Here is a 22,283-nt window from a genome sequence, read left to right on the forward strand (position 1 = left end):
AAAGTCGAAGTCTCTTGGCAATATGCTTAGTTGGGCTTTAGGGTTTATGGTTTTATCAAGCTATATGTAAAAAAAAAAAGATTTTTTTTTTTTTTTAATATCTTTGCTGTCTGTGAAGTGCTCTCTTCCAAAATATAGCTGTGATAATCAGTATCAGAACAGTTTTATAGAAGCAAGGGTTCTAAAGATAACTTACAGAAGGGGCTTTCAAAGACCAGAGGCTGGTTTTAATCTCCTCTCCGGAGGCAGCACATAATGCTAACCCTGTTTTGTAATTTTATCTTTAGGTAATCCTCTTGTGTTTTATAATTTCCCTTTAAAATATTTTTGAATTATATATGGAAGTTATTTTATTGAGAAAAATTATATATTTTCTTGATAAATATGTTTAGATATCATCTATAGAAAATATTCAGGCAGGCAAAGCATTCATTTTAAATTTCCGATGAAGTACAGGCTGGAGTAGTTACGTATGCCACAAAAAACTGAACAGTATGCTGTTCTGAAGAAACAAAATTGTTAAATCACTAGAATAAGGATGATCTCTCCCACTACCTATGCCATTCAGAAAGCAAATATGAAGAATATAGTTTTAAAAAAAACATCCTTCCTTGTTGGGCAAGATGAGAAGGTCATTCCAAAATGGACAAAAACCAGAAATCAAAAGGATGCAAACAGAGGTTTAAAAATAGCAGGTTTAAATGTCTGCATCAGTGTGACATGCAAATATAAATGGTCACATAAAGTGTGGGTATTCAGACACATCGTAAATATAGAGAATATATATTATCAAGGTACTCTTTTTGTAGAATATTTAAGATAACATCTTACCTTAGTGTTTGTAAAAATTTTCCCAAATGTCCTACAAAGTCTCCAGAAAAATCTAGAGAACTCATGGACACAGGCAGTTGATGCTACATTGATCTTGCCCACTATTTCTATAAGCTGTGGTAGCCTAAAAATCAGGAAACAAAAGGATAGTAAACACTACTCTAATCTTTTGTTTCTCTCCAGTTACATTTGTATAGATTTACTGTTTATATTAATAGATATATATATACACGCATCACTATTGGTTCTAATAAAATTATCTACATGTTCTGACCCTTGAAGAAAGCAAGGGTTTAAGTGCCAGAAAAGTCTGACCTATATTTTCAAACATCTGTTACTGCAGAACAGTATATTTCATGAGATATTCAGACTACAACAATCTTCAGAGAATTGACTATACTAGTGCAAAGATGAAAGAAACAAATTTTTTGAGCAAGTAGTTCCTAAACATTCTGCTAGATAGATATTTTCTGATAGATAAAGTCAATTCAGTATAAAAATTAAAATGCCTAAAAAAAATTGTCTTTTCCTCTTTAATAATTCTTAAACACAATCATACTTAAAATTCTTGTGTTTAATAATTGTTAAACATAATCATGCTTAAGGACTATTAATTTTGACATATTTTAAAATTAGGAATCATAAGATACAAATTAACTCACAGTTGATTGACTACCCATAGCAAAGTCTCCCAGCCTGTGGTACCCTCATGTTCTAGCTGATAGTCATACAGTTGCAACAACACTGCTAATTGTTCACGGCTTCCAATGATGATGGCCACATCCTGAAGAGGCGATACGGGTCGGGGAAATCTAGTGACTGTAACAGCAGGGAACAAGCGATTATGAACAAAAGAAGATGAAAATACCTTAGAGGTGATGTCAGTAAAGATAGCTAAGAAAGTCTGGAACTCTTTAGTGCCTTCTGTGTGAGGTTATCAAATTGCTTTTTAAAAATCAGTGAGTTAAATCAATCTTTGACGAGATTACCTAACCCTCATGTAAAAAGAGAAAACTCCGGTACAGGGAAATCATGGAATTATTATTGTCAGCATGGCTTCACCCATGGGCAAATCTTGCCTGACCAACCTAATGGCCTTCTATGATGGAGCAACTACATCAGTGAACAAGGGAAGAGCTACGGATGCGATCTATCTGGACTTCTGTAAGGCCTTTGACACGGTTCCCCACATCTTTTTCTCTAGATTGGAAAAATACGGATTTGATGGATGGACTTTTCGGTGGATACGGAATTGGCTGGATAGTCACATCCAGAGAGTAGTGGTTGACGGCTCAATGTCCAGATGGAGATCGGCGACGAGCCATGTCCCTCACGGGTCTGTATTGGGACCAGTACTGTTTAATATCTTCATCAATGACAAACAGTGGGATCAAGTGCACTCTCAGCAAGTTTGCAGATGACACCAAGCTGAGCAGTGTGGTTGACATGCCTGAGGGATGGGATGCCATTCAGAGGGACCTGGACAAGCTCAAGAACCTCATGAGGTTCAACAAGGCCAAGTCCTGCACCTGGGTCAGGACAACCCCTTGTATCCATACAGGCTGGGGGATGAAGGGACTTGGAAAATTCTAGACCACAAAAATATCTGGGGATTGAAAGCCTGCTACACGAACATTGCTTTTATTATTCTCAATTCATGTCAAGCATACTTAAAATTACTCAGCAATGAAGTTAAGCAACAATAACATCATCTTTCCTACTGCAAAATTGAAGCAAGCAAGCTTGTAGCTCCTGCAATGCTACTGGGTTAGTGAAAAGTACACGAGATTTTTTTTCCTCCACTTTTGTGGAGGAAGAAACTGTCAGACTAGGCTGAAGCCTGAAAGTTTTGAATTCCTTATTTAAGTAGTAGCCACTCATGGAAAAAGTGCTCATCTTCAAATGAGTGAGGTCAGCTGAACGAGTTTTACCACACCACGTTTAACATTTTCACATTAATATCGTACAGTAACATACCACTAGCTACTTTCCAAATTCTCCTTTAAAGTTATTACCCTTTCTTTGCATCTTCACACACAGCACTATTATCTGCATGTGGCAGGTATTACCAATAATATCTTTAAAAAGTATTTGTAACGGGAGAAAACATTCTACAGGCTAGAATTGCTGATCCAAGTGTAACTTCACTATGAGGCCATTCCGTTTGCTAAGATATTACATAGATACATAACAGATGGTGAAGCTCCTGCACTAGGCTGTATTTTTGCCACTTCATAAAATTTTTGATTTCCAAGAATTAACTGAAACTGAGGCCAGCCTTCTTGAGCTATTATTGGCTATTAGTGGAAATCAATTCTTCAGAAACCTTTAGGAAGTCCAATTAAGGACTGCTCTGCTTTCTCAAAAGTTTCTTTTAATAAGTAGAGAGAAATAACGAGAGATGAAATAAAGACTTCTTTTTGTGATAATCACGTCTCAAGTGTAGAAATGGGTAGAAAAAGGAAGAAAACAAGGATTTGCTAAGGGAGACCAATATGAAAAAACATTTAAGAGGCAAATCAGAAGGCAAAACTTCTTTTTTTTACAATTTATGTTGTGTATTAGGACAACAAAGTATTTCATTGCAAGACTCTCATTGGATTATGTAAAGCTATGTCACTGGGCACAAAGAAGCCATTTTGCCTCTAACACTGCTAAGTAAATACAGAAAAAAAAAATCCAAAAGGATACCATTTAGCTCTCCTCTATTGCACTGGCAATCACTTTGTAAATATTCATGACTTACATATTTCTTCTGCATCAATAAGCTGATATTTGTAATTAGTTAAATATCTGATAAGGGTTCATGTCAGACTGGTTTCTTTCACAGGAATCAAGTAGGAGCAGAGGGAAGAAAGGAAGTAGAAAGATGTTTTCCCAAAAAGGCAAAAACAGAACAAAGAAAAAAGTCATGACAAGTCAAGATAAATCTTCCTATGCTGGAATCTGCCTTTAAAAAAAAATAATTCTGTCAACTCAGCAACATTAAAGAAAGTTAACAACACGATAGAGGCTCCTTGAATTTCTTTCTCTGTACTTGCTATATATGAAAATACAACATAAAGCACAGGTGGATTAGAAAAAAAGGATTGAGGACAGACTTAAATCAGTATTGTACAGACAGCGTGCTATAAAAATCTAAAGTTTACACATAGATTCTGCAGCTTATGTTTATGTAGTAACCTTAAATACACACAAATCCCAAGTAAGTGTGGACTATGGACTATTTCCTGAAATTTTTCCATTGCCGTTAATAGTGATTTGAGATTTGTCACTGAATTACACTTAAGTTTATAAAAATGCCACATATCAGAAATTAATCATTTACCTTCTATTTGTGGTACTTCTCCCTGAAGTTTAGCCTTGCTTGTGAAAGGTGCGTTCTGTAGCACCAGTGCAAAGAGTGAAGGAATCAACGACTGCAGAGCAGACAGATACATGTGGAGCTTATGTTCATCCAAGCCATGTTCTCCTTCCTGAAACAAATGGGACATTTACTTAAAGTTTTTGGCTTCGATGATCTGTTGCTTAGGCATGTATTCCCTGGCAAGAGATATCTGTGATGAGCTTCTTCACAGAGACACTAATTATATAGCAATTTATCCTAACCACAAACTCACTTTGTGTCACCATCCAAATCCCCTTGTCACCCTTAAGTCACTTTTACTCAAAAGATTCAAGCAATATAGCCTTTGGCATTTAGTAGTTCATGTCGATGAACACACTGATACTCTGAAAGAACATTTTTTAGCACATTTTCGAAATGTGAATCCTTGGTCTCAGAGACCAATGCATCTAAAAACTGAATAAACTAGTCGTCTGTACTCTGAAAACAAGCATCTTGGTTAAAGGTGTTAGATCGTTACAAGATACCCTATTTTCCAGTACTTTCCAGACATCTACCAAATCAGGTGTGCAAACTGGCTCATAATTGCAAACGACCTAACTAAACCATTCAATTCTACTTATTTTTTTTGTTTAATAAATATTGCACTTTATTAATAAGTGCACTATGTGACACTTAAAAGCAATTTAAATATAAAGCAAATGCACTCAGAATATCACATATCATCTGGTCACAGCCCCAAGCATGCGTTTTCTGAACTGCGCTTTGATTATTGGGTTATAAAGTAAAATATTCTTAAAGGAGAATATGTTTGGTTTTGGTGGTTTTTTGTTTTTTTTTTTTTTTTTTTCCTTCTTCCAAAGGACAAGTAAAAGTTATGGAGTTACAACAGAATCTTCAGAAAATTTTTCCCCCACAGAACATTAAGTAGCAATTATTTACATTTTTGTATTTTTTAAAAAAACCTGCATATGTAATAAAGATACAAAGAAAATTCTCCAATGTAGAAACAGCTGGACACATACCCTGAGCAGTTTTTCTATTTTATTAAGCAGTGTAGGTATAAGATGGAACTGTAAATTTCCCAGTTCTGTTGTCCAGGCAGCATAAGCAGGTAAAAATACCTGATGTGTTGCACTAACTACACGTTCTGAAGGGTCTCCTAAAGCTGAAAGCAGCAGTTCAAAGCCCTGGCAAAAGACAATAAAGAATGTAATTATTTTCCTAAAATTTATGCTAAAGTTTCCCCACACAAAACATGCAGACTAGAAAAAGATTATCACCTATTTTTAAAACTTTACACTAATAAAAATAAAACAACATAGTACATGGAGGCCTTTCAACAGATATTCCCACCACTTCTACAAAGGTAAAAAGTAGGTGGTTCAATGATCCCGCTAGTATTTCTCTACAGGCAAGTTATCAGAATCAATACAAACACATTTTACCACTCTGCCTCCAAAAACTCAAAGATAGGATTGGAAGTTCTTAATTTTCACTTATCTGAAACATTATGAGGCAGTATTAAGTTGAACTACAAGTAGGCTTTGTTGTAGTAGACAAATCTCTGTTAGCAAGTGATGACATCATATTGGCTAATAGTATGAGGTGGGCAATGAACTGGTACGTTCTTAAAGGCAAATTATGAATTATTAGAGGAGCTTCTGTAAAAGGCTTATACCTGAGCTTCTAATGATACTTGTAAGTATATGTTTTCTTTTTGGTCTTGGTGATACAATAAAATCAGCATTCATATAAATCATCACAATTTTTTTAAAGTATCTGGAAAGATTTAATGAAAACACATAAAATGATGCATCCCTCTATTCATGAAATAACTATAAAAGAGATTTCATACATACAGAATCCAAACCAAATTATACCTGTTGATACTTGTCTGGATCATCAATATATCCCATAATGATGCCAAGGCTTTTGATCACAGCTTCTCGTACCAGATCTGCCTTATCTTCCATTAGCATTTGCTGCAACATGGAAAGTACTAACGAACTACGAATTTCTTTCTGTTTGTAAACAAGAAACATACTTGTTAAATCCAATGTAACAAGAAATGTGGGTTTATATCAATTCTTATAAATAATTTGCACTTCTGTTAGCCCTCATGAACAAAATCCTGTCCTCCAACCACAGATCCCCTTATGAATGTTACACATTCAGTTTTCACAACAGAAGATGAATGAATGTAAAGTGTCAGTAGCCTCATTAGAGAGCCTTTTGTCCTACTAAGCACAGAACTCAGGTCCTTTAACTCATATGGAACCAAAAATAATTAACTGCAAAAAACTACTATAGGCCTAGACTTAAAACAGAATCTTTAATCACTGCATTGCTAAATTGGAGAAGTGAGTTTTTAATTCGGGTTATTTCCTCTTTCTCCAAAGCTTCAAATTCTAGTTTGCTAGTGACTTAATTTTGCTGCTGCTTCTGACTGGCAGCACTCTTCATGTAACATTCCACAGTGTCTGAAGAACTCTATTACTGGGTGCCAATTATGCTTCCAGAGATTATTTCCTTAATTGGTCCTAACTATCTTTACTTCATCTTTACCGAAACAAGGATGCTATTTTCAGAACATACTGTTTTAAAGACATTTCATAGCTAGATTGACCTGCATTCCTTTATAATAAGCTATCTCCTTAATGTGATTTACTGAATCTTACATGTGTGAAATCAAGTAGAAGACAATGTGACTGTCTATGCATAACATACAGACTTTGGTATTTAAAATGATAAATGATGTTTACATTATGCAACAGATTTTCACCTTGCTTTCACTAGCAAAGTATTTAGAGTCAGTATTAATACTCACTGGAAGGTAAGGTGCTAGAGCTCCACAGGATTCTGCTACCAGTAGCCGTCTCTCTGGGTATTTGTGGCTGATCTGGTAAAGAGAAACAGAATGGCTATTTGCTTTGCAGTAACCAGTATTCAAAATGTGGCTAGAATGAACTGCAACGGAGGGATACGCCTGCACCTCTTAAATAAGCATTGATTGTGCCCATAGAAATTGCATATGGATATTAAGCAGCCTCGAATTCTTGCACTGAGGCATAAAGGCAAGGCAGATACAGCCTTCTCTAGCTATCCTGTAAAACAGAGCTTATTGTAAGAGAAGCACTGAAGAAGCATGTATGTATACGCAGTAAAAAGAAGGGTGGAAAGCAGCGTATGTGCTGCTGTACTCTAAAGAATATGAGTAACTTCCGAGCTAGCATGTCACAAAATATTTTGTCTTATGTAGCCCTTCAGGAGCGCCGTTCCTCTAAGAACTACACAAGTGCCCTCTAGTGCTCTGAGCCAACCAGTGTAGCATAGCTGCCTAGGTCTTGCTGAACAATCAAGTTCAAAAGAAGACACACATACTAAGCCAAAAAGTACTTGTGTGCTATTGAAGTTCTGTTCTCAAGTCCAGCATAAACATGTCATCATTCTAAAATGTCACTGAAAACAGCTCCTATTCCCAAGAACCTCTTGATCCTGTGCTACCTCTCCTTTCTGCTCAAAGGCTATTCAAAAATTCTGCCTTACAAATTTAATATTGATACTTCGGAACCAAGTTTGCATCCTGGTGGAGTCAGCTTTAATGGCCAGTGTACAGCTTGTACCATGAAACACGTGATATGTTCCAATATACTTTGTGAATAAGAAATTTTAGGGTAAAATTGTAAGAGGGAAATGTGAATAGTTTGATCCTGACAGATAAAATAGGATATATGCATGTGGTGTGCATATTTATATATGTGACTTTCTTTCTCTCTTGCTATGCAGTGTATAGCCTTGGTAAGACAACCATCTTACATAGAAAAGACCAAGGTACTCACTGCCTTCTTTGTCTCTGTCTTTACTGCGAAGATTCACCTTCAGTAGTCCAAGGTCCCTAAAACCCACTGAAAAACCTGGAGCAAGGAAGACTTACCTTTGGTAGAGAATTATCAGGTTAGGAAACATTTAAACAAATTGGACATACGCTAGCCTGTGGGCCCTGATGGGGATGCACCCATGAGTGCTGTGGGAGCTGGGTGATGTTATTGCGAGACCACTCTTGACAATCAACAAAATGTTGTGGCAATGGGGGAGGCTCCTGAGGACTAGAAGAAAGCAAATGCCACTGCTATCTTCAGGAAGGGCAAGACAGAGGATCCAGTGAAACACAAGCCAGTATGTCTCACATCAGTTCCTGGGAAGGTGTTGGAGCAATTAATCCTGGAAAGCATTTCCACACATATGAAGGACAAGAAGGTGGTTGGGAATAGCCAGCATATATTTATGTAGGAAAAACCACACATGACCAACCTGATAGGTTTCCAAGATGACTGGCTCAGTGAACAAGGGGAGAGCAGTGAATACTCTTTATCTTGACTTCAGCAAGACTATTGATACTGTTTCCCGTAACATCCTCATTCACAAGCTGATGAAGTCTGGGCTAGGTAAGGACAGTGAAGTGGATGGAAAACTGGCTGAACTAATCATAGGCTCAAAGAGGTGCAGCTGGGGGCCAGTCCCCAGTGGTGCACTCCAAGGGTTGATTCTGAGGCCAAAAATGAAGATGTTACACATCTTCATTAATGACCTGGATTACAAGACAGAATGCACCTCAACAGGTATGCAGATGATGCAAAACTGGAAGGAGTGGTTGATATACTCAGATGGGTGTACTGCCATTCAGAGGTACCTCAACAGGCTGGAGAAATCAGCAGACAGGACCCTTATGAAATTCAAGAAAGGGAAGTGCAAAGTCCTGAACCTGAGCAGAAATAATTCCCATGCACCAGTATAGACTGGGGGCCAACTGGCTGGAAGGCAGCTTAGCAGAGAAGGAGCTGGAAGGCCTGACAGATACCAAACAGAGCCAGTAATGCGCTCCTTGCAGCAAGGAAGACCAATGGCATTCTGGGCAGCACTAGGATAAGCATCACCAGCAGGTAAGGAAAGTGATTATCCCTCTTTACTCAGCACTGGTATAGACCACATCTGGAGTGCTGTACACAGTTCTGGATTTCCCAGCTACAGACACAAAGACATATTGGACCAAGTCCAGCGGAGAGATGTGAAGATGATTAAGAGAGAGAAGTATCTGATATATGGGCAGAGGCTGAGAGAGCTGGGATTGTTTGGCCTTGATAAGAGAGTGCTCAGCAGGTATCTTATCCATATGTATAAATATCTGCACCTATCTGCGCAGAGGTAAAGAACACAGAGGTGCACAATGAAAAGCCAAGAGGAAATACAGGAAATTCAGTTTTACTCGGAGGGTGGCCAAACCTTGAAACATGTTACCCAGAGATGTTATGGAGCCTCCATTCTCAGAGACCAGACTTCATCCTTCAAAACCAGACTGGACTTGGTCTTGAGAACCTCCTCTGGTTGACTCTGTTTTAAGCAGGGGGCTTGGACTACAAGACATTCAAAAATCCCTTCCAACCTCAACCATCCTGTGATTCTCTCAATTCTACTGGCTTAGGAGAAACTACAAATGAAGACATAGTAATAAATAAACTTTGGACAACTTCTAACCTCGACTTTATTTCCACAGCACACTGAACAATGGTACCTGACCACTGATGTAGTATTAACGTCTTCATCTTTCTCACTGTTCTGATCTGAAATCACCAAGAGCTCTCTCAGGAATGAAATGTAGCAAAAATAATTTGAAAGAGACTCCAATGAACAAATCATGAGCCTCAGGATTAAACTGAAGTCTCAAACATGGGAGAACGTTGTTTGAGTGTGTCTATCATTATTTTGCATTCATTCATCAGTAGGGCACCTGTAATATTTTTTGGAAGTATGGAGATTTCACAGATTAGAAACATTACAGGCATGCAACAGGCTGCTTTAATACCTACAGTATCTTTGACTTATGTGCCATCTTTCCAAATGCAAATTCCCTACTGGTAACACACACTTTGCCTTCTGGAGCTCTGCCTACCTGAGGGAAACAGCAAAGACTAGATTCAACTGGTTTAGGTGGACTGGCAAGGCAATATAAATATGACCCTTGATATTGCAAAAACATACTGACACACTGGAGGAAAAAAGACTCAAATTTCTGCAAGGTTTTTGTTTGGAAAGATGATTAGGCCCTTGGAAACTTAAATGTAACTGTGAAATGCTTATTACCATTTCTTTTCCTTTTGTCTTTAATAAGCAGTAGTACAATTTTGGAAGCCAATTAACTGGTCGCTAGTTCTGAGGGAAATTTTAGCATTCACAGAGCCTTGACCTAAACTCAGATGAGACAGCTACCAAATTCTACCTGTGAAGAGCAGGTAGAAAGATCACAAAGACTAGCCTGATAACTCTGAGCTCCAGAACATGTGGATGAATATGCTGAATCGTCTGAGGGCTCAGTACTTCGAATCTGTAAATAGATTTTGGTTGGAGACCAACTACACGAATACTTTCATGATTAAAGCATTTACTGAGAAAAGGTAGAAGACTATGTGCAATTTTGAGTTCCTTCTACAAACTCAGTCTTGTGACAATGAGATTCAGCTGGTATTTTGCTGGAGAAAACGATGACTTCGTTTCAGTACTGCAAACAAAGTCTGGCAAACTGCATTAAATAAATGCATGATGACATATGGCTTGGCAGCCTGATATGCTGTACTGTTAACAGTTGGACTGGTTTCTCTTTTGCATCAGCAATTAGCAAGAAACTGGTATGATGAAGATGCACTCCTACTGAGATGAGACTGGTTTTTTTAAACACTTAAAATAAATCACATTTTGTTTTCTTAGTCTTTCTCGTGAAATTTAGTGTTCCAACTACTATTGCCGTGAGTCCTTTATTTAATGAACAGATACATCAGTCATACATATAAGCACAAATGCTGCATATAATACGTACTTCTACTGTCAGAAAGCATTAAGACTATTAAAGCCTGGACTTTATTGTGAAACGCAGATGGCTGAGTTATGCAAGAAACAGTACACAATTATCAGACCAGAAAGACTGTGCCATCAAAGCAAGCATTACCACTCTGCCATGGCTTAGTTATTCACTGTCTTTTAGGCAATGATGAACTCCTTTTTCTTCATTATGGGAGGAAAATACCATGCATTTTCACCTGAACTCATGTTGTTCTCTTTCTATGCCTCAGATGAAACAGTAAGAGCATTTCAGTTTGGTTGTTCAGCTATTTCTATTAATTTAGAATATCTGTGGAAAAGGTCAGTATGATTCTAGAAGTTACATGTAAACTTCAGGCTGATCTTACAGGTGTAAAATCATGCCCATCTACAGGGGACTTATTTCTTACTACTTTGATCTTTAATTTTCTGTTTAAGAATTTAAACTAGCTGCAGTCTGGACACTGCTCCAGGGACTTAATACAATGTAAAAATCAGCAAATGAAATCTTTGAATGAAAATGGATTTCCAACAGTCTGGAAATTACAGTACAAATTCTAAAGGCACCTGTCCAGCAATAGGTCAGGCATGATGATGAACATGTGCATATCTACATTTCAATACCACAAACATATGCAGGTATACTCAGGTAACTAGAATCTCCACATAGTCTTTGACAAATTTTCTGCTTCTGAGTTCTTTTTAATGTTATATAAATGTATATATAATGAGGACAATGAACATCCAAATATCTTTCTGAAAAATACTTTGAACTGCCATTCACTGAAAAAGAAAACCAAAACAACCTCCCCCTCAAACAAATAAAACTCAACATTTATGAATTTTTAACTAATTTTCCAGCATAAAGCACAAAATAATCAGTTACCTGTTCCCAACACTGTGGTAAAAGCTCAGCTTCTACACGTGTTGGTCCAACGTGTCGGGCAAATGCCACACACCCAGTCAGTATCATCTGTCTGAAAACATAAATGTAAAGCTTTAATCTGTTTATAAAGTTCTATGATATATAGAATCCATCCTTTAAGTTAGGAAAAGCAGATGCTGTCAGGCAACAGGTAATTGTCTATAGTCAAAATTTCACACCACACACACTGACCTAAAGGCTAAATCTTAAATTGAAAGCCACTACTGTCCTTGCTCATTGCAGAGAGGGGTTGGACTAGATGACCTTTAAAGGTCCATTCCAACCCAAACCATTCTATGGTTCTATCTTGTTTTCTATTTAATATGCTTTTTCCAGAAACTTGCAGATCCCAAACTCCATGAACCAGAGCCTGAGAATCTCTGATTCCCTAATGTCTGAGATTGGGAATCTCTGACTAAATCTCTCATTTAATTCTTATTACTGAATACTATGTCTCATCATGCAGTAGGAGAATCTAAATTACTTCATACCATCATACTATCAGTATTCTAGTCAAGAACACATACTGTTTTTTAGAAGCATTCATGAGATTTAATGAACTTCGTTCAAAACAAGTAACTTAATTATTTTATGACACGGTTTTGCAACGTTCATGTTACATGTGAGTTACTGTCATCTCTCCCAAAATACCGGACTTTACTTATCAGAAATCTTCTAAAGCCCGTTATAAAAGGAAAGCAAGTAATTAATCAGTAGTATCTATGAACACCTGAATCATTTGTATTTATATTCTTGCATTTTGAAACTTTTCTCTATTCCTCTATTTCCTCTAAATCACTATTGTTCCATCAATTTCAATGGCACACAGATATATTAAAAATTTCAATAAAATTGTACTTAACTGTAATTTGTTATATTTTAACTTTTTATTTAATGAGTGTTTATCTTGGTAGAGATTTTTTACTTCTAACTATTTCTCCTGTTAACAGGATTGGAATGATACCAGCTTTGCATGCAATTTACCAGTTCTATTTACTTTTAGTGCCTATGTCAACACTTAAATAACGAGTTTCAAACGACAACACATGGACACAAGACACTCATTTTATCACCTCCACAGTAAGATTAGGACACCACTGAGAATTTGTTCATTATTACTTTGTGGAAAGTAAGCCAGAATTCATTTGTTACCATTTTAGTGTCATGTCTAAACTCCTAAATATTTACTGCAGCTAACAGTATGCCCCTTAAGGTTGAAAGGCAGACATTCTGCTGGTTATTTCTTAATCAGTTATCAATATACTCCATCAAAAAGAGACTCATTCACTTCAGAATCTTTTCAAGGAGAAATAGTCTATTAAAAAGATTTTTTTCCCCCAGCATTCTTTAGGCCACCAATCAGAGCAAGCTCTTTGGTTTTGTGTTGTGGTTTTTGTTCTTTTTTTTCTCTCTGTGACATACAGAGAACTAGACCTTTGATCAAGGTAAAAAGGTTGGGGGAAAACAAAAATGTAATGATTAGATAAGACTCAAGAAATCAACAGCTGATATGTGATAGCAATATGGAGACAAAAGCCTGTGGTAATTCTGAGTTCTACAACAAACTAGTTCACAGAATCACAGAATCAACCAGGTTGGAAGAGACCTCTGGGATCATCGAGTCCAACCATTGCCCTGACACCACCCTGTCGACTAGACCATGGCACTAAGTGCCATGTCCAGTCTTTTCTTAAACACATCCAGAGATGGTGACTCCACCACCTCCCTGGGCAGCCCATTCCAATGTCTAATAACCCTTTCTGAAAAGAAATTCTTCCTATTGTCCAACCTGAACCTCCCCGGCGAAGCTTGAGGCTGTGTCCTCTTGTCCTATCACTAGTTGCCTGGGAGAAGAGGCCAACTCCCACTTCACTACAACCTCCCTTCAGGTAGTTGAGTTGTAGACTGCAATAAGGTCACTTCTGAGCCTCCTCTTCTCCAGGCTAAACAACCCCAGCTCCCTCAGCCGTTCCTCATAGGTCAGACCCTCCAGACCCTTCACCAGCTTGGTCGCCCTCCTCTGGACTTGCTCCAACACCTCAACATCCTTCTTGAAGTGCGGGGCTGAGAACTGAACACAGGATTCAAGGTGTGGCCTCACCAGTGCCGAGTACAGAGGGACGATCACTTCCCTAGACCGGCTGGCTACACTATTCCTAGTAGAGGCCAGGATGCCATTGGCCTTCTTGGCCACCTGGGCACACTGCTGGCTCATGTTTAGCCAGCTGTCGATCAGCACCCCCAGGTCTCTTTCTGCCGGGCCGCTTTCTAACCACTCTTCCCCCAGCCTGTAGCGCTGCATGGGGTTGTTGTGGCTGAAGTGTAAGACGCGGCACTTGTTCTTGTTGAACCTCATGCCGTTGGTCTCGGCCCATCTATCTAACCTGTCCAGATCCCTCTGGAGGGCCTTCCTATCCTCCAGCAGATCGACACTCCCACCCAGCTTGGTGTCATCTGCAAATTAGCTGAGGGTGCACTCAATCCCTACATCTAGATCATCTATAAAGATATGGAACAGCACCGGCCCCAGAACTGAGCCCTGGGGAACACCGCTGGTGACCGGCTGCCAGTTGGACTTTGCCCCATTCACCACCACTCTCTGGGCTCGGCCATCCAGCCAGTTTTTAACCCATTGAAGAGTCCACCCATCCAAGCCCCGGGCAGCCAGTTTGTCTAGGAGGATGCTGTGGGAGACAGTGTCGAATGCCTTACTGAAGTCTAGATAGACTACATCCACAGCCCTGCCCTCATCTACTAAGAGGGTCACTTGGTCATAGAAGGAGATCAGGTTGGTCAAGCAGGACCTGCCTTTCATGAATCCATGTTGGCTGGCCCCGATGCCCCGATTGTCCTGCATGTGCCGTGCAATGGCACTCAGGATGATCTGTTCCATCACCTTGCCTGGCACCGAGGTCAGGCTGACAGGCCTATAGTTCCCTGGATCATCCTTCCGACCCTTCTTGTAGATGGGCATTACATTTGCTAATTTCCAGTCAGCTGGAACTTCTCCAGTTAACCAGGACTGCCAGTAGATAACAGAGAGTGGTTTGGCAAGTTCATTTGCCAGTTCCTTCATTACTCTGGGGTGAATCCCATCCAGGCCCGTAGCCTTGTGGGTGTCCAACTGGCACAGCAGGTCATTAACCGTCTCCTCCTGGATCCTGGGAGGTTCACACAGCCCCCCATCCCTAACTTCAGGCTCTGGGGGCCGAGTCTCCTGAGGACAACCGGTCTTGACATTAAAGACCGAGGCAAAGAAGGCATTGAGCAGCTCTGCCTTTTCCTCATCCCCTGACACTACACTACCCTCCTCATTCAGCAAGTGGTGGAGGCTCTCCTTGACCCTCCTTTTGCTGTTGATGTATTTGTAAAAGCTTTTTTTGTTATCTTTGACTGTAGCAGCCAAATCAAGCTCTAATTGAGCTTTGGCCCTTCTAATCTTCTCCCTACACGACCTGGCCATGTCTCTATAGACCTCCCAAGTTACCCGACCCTTCTTCCAGAGCAAATAGGCTCTCTTTTTTTCCTTAAGTTCTAGCCTAAGTTCTCTGTTTAACCAGGCCGGTCTTTTTCCCCTGACGGCTTGTCTTCCTACACACTGGGACAGCCTACTCCTGAATATTTAGCAATTCCCTTTTGAAGCATGTCCAGCCTTCCTGGACTCCTTTGCCCTTCAGGACCGACTCCCAAGGGACTCGGTCCACCAGCCTCTTAAACAGGCTAAAGTCTGCCCGCCAGAAATCTAAGGCAGAAGTTCTGCTCTTGCCCCTCCTTACTTCCCCCGCTATCGAAAACTCTAACATTTCGTGGTCGCTGTTCCCAAGACAGCCACTGACCCTCACATCTCCCACTAGTCCTTCTCTGTTCACAAACAACAGGTCAAGCAGGGCCCCTCCTCTAGTGGGCTCATTTACCACTTGCATGAAGAAGTTGTCCTCCACACATTCGAGGAACCTCCTAGATTGCTTCCTCACTGCCATGTTGTATTTCCAGCAGACATCTGGCAAGTTGAAGTCGCCCACGAGTACAAGGGCTGGCAACCGGGCGGCTTCTGACAGCCGCTTGTAAAACGCCTCGTCCGCCTGCTCATCCTGGTTGGGTAGTCTATAACAGACTCCCACCGTAATGTCCGCCCTGCCGACCTTCCCCCTGATCTTCACCCATAAACATTCAACCTTGCAATCCTCATCATCTTCCTCAATTTTGACACAGTCTAAGCACTCCCTAACATACAGCGCTACCCCACCGCCTCTCCTGCTTCGCCTGTCCCTCTTAAAGAGCTTAGAGCCATCCATAGCTGCACTCCAGTCATGAGAGTCATCCCACCACGTTTCTGTGGTGGCAACCACATCATAACCTTCCTGCTGTACAGTGGCCTCTAGCTCTTCCTGTTTGTTGCCCATACTGCGTGCATTGGTGTAAACACACTTCAGCTGGGTTAGCGGCCTTGCCCCCGACGCAGGCCTGTCACCCCTAGGTTCATTTGTGGCTGCCCTGGTCTTATCCCCCTCCCCCATCAAACCTAGTTTAAAGACCTTTTAACCAGCCCTGCCAACTTCTGGGCCATAACCCTTTTCCCCTTCTGATTCAGCTGTTCCCCATCCGGCATAAGCAGGCCCCGTGCCATGAAAGCTGCCCCGTGGTCAACGAACCCAAAATCCCACCTACGGCACCAGTCTCTTAGCCACATATTAACCTGTTGTACTTTCATAGTCTTTTCCCTATTTTCACCAAACACTGAAGGAATTGAAGAGAATATAACCTGCGCACCTACCCCCTTTACCAAACGCCCCAGGGCCCTGAAGTCCCTTTTGATAGCCCTGGCACTTCTCTCTTCAATCTCATCCCTACCCACCTGGAATACTAATAGTGGGTAGTAGTCAGAGGGCCTCACCAGATCAGGAAGCCTCCTGGCAACATCCCTTACCCGAGCCCCAGGGAGGCAGCAGACTTCCCTGTGAGTCGGGTCTGGTCTGCATATGGGGCCCTCCGTTCCCCTTAGCAGGGAGTCGCCTATAACAATTACTTTTCTTTTCTCCTTTTTGGAGCTGGTTGCAACCCTCTTACTCGGTTGCTTCTGTTTACGTAACCCCGTAGAAGGTCTTTCACCTAGATTCGTGTCTTCCCGACACTCAGGAAGACACTCAGGCTCCAGCACCTCATACCTATTTTTCAGGGGGACATGGGGAGGGGAGGAAGGTCGGGATGGGATTCGCCTGCCACCCTGAGCAGGGACCTGCCTCCGTTCCCCCCCATCCCCTAGGTCTCCTCCTGCTCCTTGTGGAGGAGGAAGAGGATCCTCTACTACCCAGGGAGCATTAGGCCTGTCCGTTTTCCCCAGGACAGGCAGGGAACAGCACTGCCCGCCAACCTCTTCCTGGGATGCTCCTGTGCTCCTTAACCTTTCCACCTCCTCCTTGAGTTGGGCCACCAAGGAGATCAGGTCATCGACCTGTTCGCACCTCACACAGGTGAGGTCTCCGTTACCCTCGAGTGTCAGGGCCAGGCTCTGGCACTCCCTGCAGCCTGACACCTGCACCTCCGCATGCTTCTGCAGCAGGTCCGTTTGGGTTGCCATGTCTTTTCTGGCACCCGCAAGGGACTTAGGGCAACAGAATACACTTTTATAAGGTATTTTAAAAGCAAATAGCAGAATACAGTAACCACTTTAAATCTGCATTGGAAACGGGGAAAACCAAAATATATATACTTTTTTTTAAAAAAATCAAACCTTCTGAAGAAAGTTCCATGAAATCTCAAAATTAACTCAGATTTCCTTTTGCCTTGCCTATAAAGTAGGGAACTTCAAGATAATTGCAAAAATATAAAAAAAAAAAAAAAAACGTTTTAAATATTTTACTGTAACCATCTTAAAAGTGTATGACAACAGTTTGTATTTCAGGGGCAAGAAATGTTGTAAGGATCTCAACAACGGGTCATTGAAACAAAAAATGTATAACGCTAAGCTATTACAAAACTTGCAGTCTAGGCTGGATATGGGAAAAAACTTCTTTCTACTTATTGTCATAACGATCTCTTTTGTTATGAAGATGCTGGGAACGTTTTCCTCAAAGTGCTCTCTCCAGCTTATGCACTTATGATCACTTAGGCAGGAACAGAAAGCAAATCAGCATGATTCAGCAGAGTACTAGATTGCTCCATCAGTACAGAAATCAAAGTGAAATCAAGAATCAGACTAGAGGAACAAGGCAGAAGTTAGAGTAGAACAGACATTACTTAACACTTTTAAACTCTTTCTAGAGGTGTTAGAAAGTGACTGCATGCACTGGTAAGCAATTCAATTTTATATTACGTGGTTCAAGATTCTTTTGTCACTCCCAAAAGTTATATTAAAAACTTACTTACTAGAGCCTTCCTTAATATGTCAGCAAGTTATCTGTGTTCTGTCAGGGGTGGTATCATATGACCGATGAAAACTCATACTAGATACACTAAGCTTAATGTATTTTAGCTTCTTTTCATTAAAAGTGCTGCTTCTGGGTACATTACTAGGAAATCCTCAAGAGCTCACATTTTGAACTATGTTTTAACCTTGTCCTAAAAGACCCCAACATTAATCTGATTTCATGGCTCCTTAGCTTCCAAAACTAACATAATTGTCCAAAAAAGAAGTTTAAGTAAAGCTAACAAATATTTGTTCCTTTGCAAAAGAGAATTTGACAGACATTTTGAAAAGCTAAATAGTACATTAATGCGCAAAGCCTTGAGGATAAAAGTGGCCTTGTTAAATATAATGTTAGTATACAAGACTATGGCAATATGCTATATTTACATGCACCAAAAAGCTTCTCACATGGGCAAGTAGAATAACACAGGTTTTCCGCAAAATTGTTAACATACTTTACAAGGTCAAATATTGAAAGTAAAATACTTATTTTAATGGATTCATTATTAGAAATGCAATGTCACATTTCAGTCTCTTGCATTTAAGAAATTAAAAAAGTCAACTTGTTATCAACTCCTACTTTAATGTAAAATGTAGGCCTGTACAGTATAGCAGAAGGCAAATAAATAACAAGATAATTAATACCATTGCTCTGGTAACTCAGCCTGAATGTCTTTGCTTACTTCATATCGCACAAGACTGCTAAAATGTTATTTAAACTTATTTAGATAAAAACCAGGCATCTACAATATACTACCATACAAATATATAAGTATAAAAACCAGACTGAAATTCTGAATAAGTATTTTCTATCTAATTTGTATTCAGAATCTCTTATTTGATGGAATTTTACTTCTTTTCTTCAGTCAGGTGAAGGAATTTTACTTCTTCAGTTACAGAACCTTTAAAACAGATTATGATTTTTATGTGTACAAATTCATATTATGTATATACATGTTTTGTCCTGGAGGTTATGGCAGAATATTCTTCCCAAATTTCCAATGAAAATGAGTTATTTTTAAATACAAATCTCCAACTCACAACAAAGAATGAACAACTTTAAGGAAAAAGAAGCTTGAATTTTCTTCTTTCTTCACTGCTGGAAAAGACACACCTAACTACAGCTAATCAGGCATATTGAAATCTACTTGATAGGCCACCCAATTCTGTGACAAATTAACTACAAGAGACTACAAGCAAGATGTAACTTCCTTCCCGCCTCAACCACAAAATAATTCCAGCTTCTCAATCTGCATGAGACATTCAAAGCATTTTAGATAACGGTAGATGTTTCAAAAGCAGATCTCTAATGAATCTGAAGTAGAACAAGGACTGTATCTTTTTGTAATTTCAATCTGCACTGTGCTACAAGTTGCTTCTATTTATTTATGCATTTTTTTGTCTCCAAAGCCATCTCTTTCAGTTGTACGTCATCTCTAAATTTTACCATGGGAACAATTTAGAAAGACACTGGAACATTTCAGTTTCAGAGAATCTTAAAAAAAAATGCTTTCCACCTGTTTCATAAAGCCTATTTAGTCTGAAGACAGAATAGAGCAAGGACAGATACAGATGCTTTACAAAACATCTCTAATGAAAATAATGGAAAAGCTACAGATCAAATATGAAAAAAAACTTTCCACAGTTAGAGAAGGAAACACACCAGCTAGGGTACTGTCTTTCAACCTCAAGGATATCCGTATAAAGATCGGTGCAAACAAAGTCAGATTTCCTGAGTACTAAGGAAGAACTGAATTTATAAAACAAAATAAAAAGTATACTTTGTTTCAAAGCCTTAACCAAAATAAAACGAAGCTCTTAACACTTGTCAGAACTAAATCAGTGCTTCAGTTTTCTGATTTTTTTATTGATACCATAGTACTGAACCATAAATAGGAACAATACCATTTTCTCATGCTATTTTCCCCAACTAAACGTGGTAGTTAACTTACACTAAGACAGAGGTTTAAAAAAGTTGTTCTGATATCTGCATCAACCATTGCTAAGAATTATGATCTTAAAGCTCATTTTAACAAAGCATTTCAGTTCATCTTTAAACAAAAAAAGAACTGAAATGTTACACTGCAGCTTACCAAGCACATTCTTACATTTCAGTAACTAGAAAGTACAGGTCATGGAAATGGAAAGCCCCTAGGTCCACATAAATTTGTCAACATTATAGAAGCAAAATACCAGCTTAAGTGAAACTTGGTTAAAATCATCCAATAATATCCAGTTTCTATTAGTTCTGCTTCTTTGACAATGAAAAAACGTTCCTTCTTGACCCGCAGCACAAAAACGCAAACACACCTTTGCTCATCATCTGGTCGTTTGATCAAATTGAACAGTATGTGTAGAAGCTGATCTCTCTCTTTGGGTTCAGGATGGAGGCAGGCTGTACACAGTATGAGTGGGATCAATTCCTAAAAAGTTGGAGGTAGGGGAAAACCAAACAAAGTAAAAACACTTTGGGCATATATCCATCAATGGTAAAAGAAACTAAGAAGATAAATCTAGCCACATAATATCAAAATAGTTAGAGAAGATGTTTTAGAGTCTTGATCTCTTATTAAGTGACCTGAAAAAAGTGAAGGGCTACAAAAGTTAGAATTATTTTCCTGCTAGGAAAGATCAGGGGAGAACCAGCACATAAAATAAAAAGATTACAATTAACATATGCAGGTCACCTGTAACCAGAATTAGAGGACAATCATGGTTTACATTGTCTTCACTACCTACTGAACTGAAGCAAGCTCCACAGCCATCTATGGAACAAAGCTCCTACAGAAAAAGCTATTTCTGATGCCATGGAGTTAAAGATGAAAATTTCCAATTAAGCATGCACACAGTTTTGTGCACAAGTTTGAATAAGCACTGAGAAACATAAATTGGTAAAGGTGACTGCAGACAGATATTGTCTATATTGTGTTGACTGAGAACTATATGATTTTGTAAAAGGTTTGTTGGGGTTTTTTTTCAATAAAGAGGCAATATCTGAAGCTGAATTTTCAGGGCAATTCAATTCCCTTAAGGAAAAAACTACCAAGAAAATACTGTGTAAAACATTAACTGAAAGAAAATATAAGGCTGTTCACACTAGCGAAGACCTCCTCCTTTCTAAATATGTCTTCAAAGCTCATGGTATTCATTCCCAGAAGAAACAAATGTTTCTAAAACATGGACTGGAAGTCCCTTTCCTTGACCTTGTTGACGTGACCCTTTACTCCAACTGAATTTGGAAGCCACACAATTTCTAGGTGATTTAATATCTTAGGGACAGAAACATCACACTGGGAGATCTAGGGAAAAACAAAACAAAACAAAAACAAAAGAAAACAAAAAAACAAACAAGAAAGATGCAGGTGTCTGCAGAGAAAACATGGGGAAGTAATCTGGAGACTTCCTCTCCCACCTGTCACGTACTTTCGAGTCACTTTCAGTGGACAAACTTTTTGTGAATTAAAACGCTGTGACAAACAAGCAGATGACAGTGGAAAAACTTCTTAAGTTACTATGAAAGATTATACAAAACCTGGAAAAATCTACAGTTATTTGTAATAACTTTGCAGGGAGGTACCAATTTCTCCTCGCAGACATTCAAAGTGACCTATTCATGGTGTTCTTGAGAGTAAGCCTATTAAACAAGGTGGACATGTGGAAACAAGATTAAAGACACTCTCACTGCTCAGCTTGTATTTTCCTAAACAGCAAGTGCTATGTTTATTTTAAACATGGAACAATATTCTCTTTTAGAGCACTGCCTAAACTAGTTAACTCCTGATAAGCTTTTGTTTTCATTTTACAAGAATTCTACTGAAAAATTCTATTTTTCCCCCCTGAAGATGACAGAGACACATCTTAAAATGTATTTTAACATTCTTGGGAGGTATTTGGCAATATTT

The 22,283-nt window shown here is 39.3% G+C and overlaps 1 protein-coding gene across 2 annotated transcripts in view; it reads right to left on the reverse strand.

Moving 5' to 3' along the window:
- RELCH (RAB11 binding and LisH domain, coiled-coil and HEAT repeat containing) overlaps window positions 1-22,283 on the reverse strand; it is an 88,751-nt gene that overhangs the window by 23,919 nt on the left and 42,549 nt on the right. For both annotated transcript variants that reach the window (XM_068396814.1, XM_068396813.1), the window contains exons 11-18: window positions 20,692-20,804; window positions 11,937-12,027; window positions 7,008-7,079; window positions 6,061-6,201; window positions 5,203-5,367; window positions 4,160-4,307; window positions 1,494-1,650; window positions 832-955 (exon numbers count right to left, since the gene is read on the reverse strand). In XM_068396814.1, coding sequence (XP_068252915.1) covers window positions 832-955; window positions 1,494-1,650; window positions 4,160-4,307; window positions 5,203-5,367; window positions 6,061-6,201; window positions 7,008-7,079; window positions 11,937-12,027; window positions 20,692-20,804 — 1,011 coding nt within the window. The remainder of the gene's footprint in view (window positions 1-831; window positions 956-1,493; window positions 1,651-4,159; window positions 4,308-5,202; window positions 5,368-6,060; window positions 6,202-7,007; window positions 7,080-11,936; window positions 12,028-20,691; window positions 20,805-22,283) is intronic.

Source organism: Nyctibius grandis, chromosome 3 (genome assembly GCF_013368605.1).
Source record: "Nyctibius grandis isolate bNycGra1 chromosome 3, bNycGra1.pri, whole genome shotgun sequence".
Classification (NCBI taxonomy): domain Eukaryota; kingdom Metazoa; phylum Chordata; class Aves; order Nyctibiiformes; family Nyctibiidae; genus Nyctibius; species Nyctibius grandis.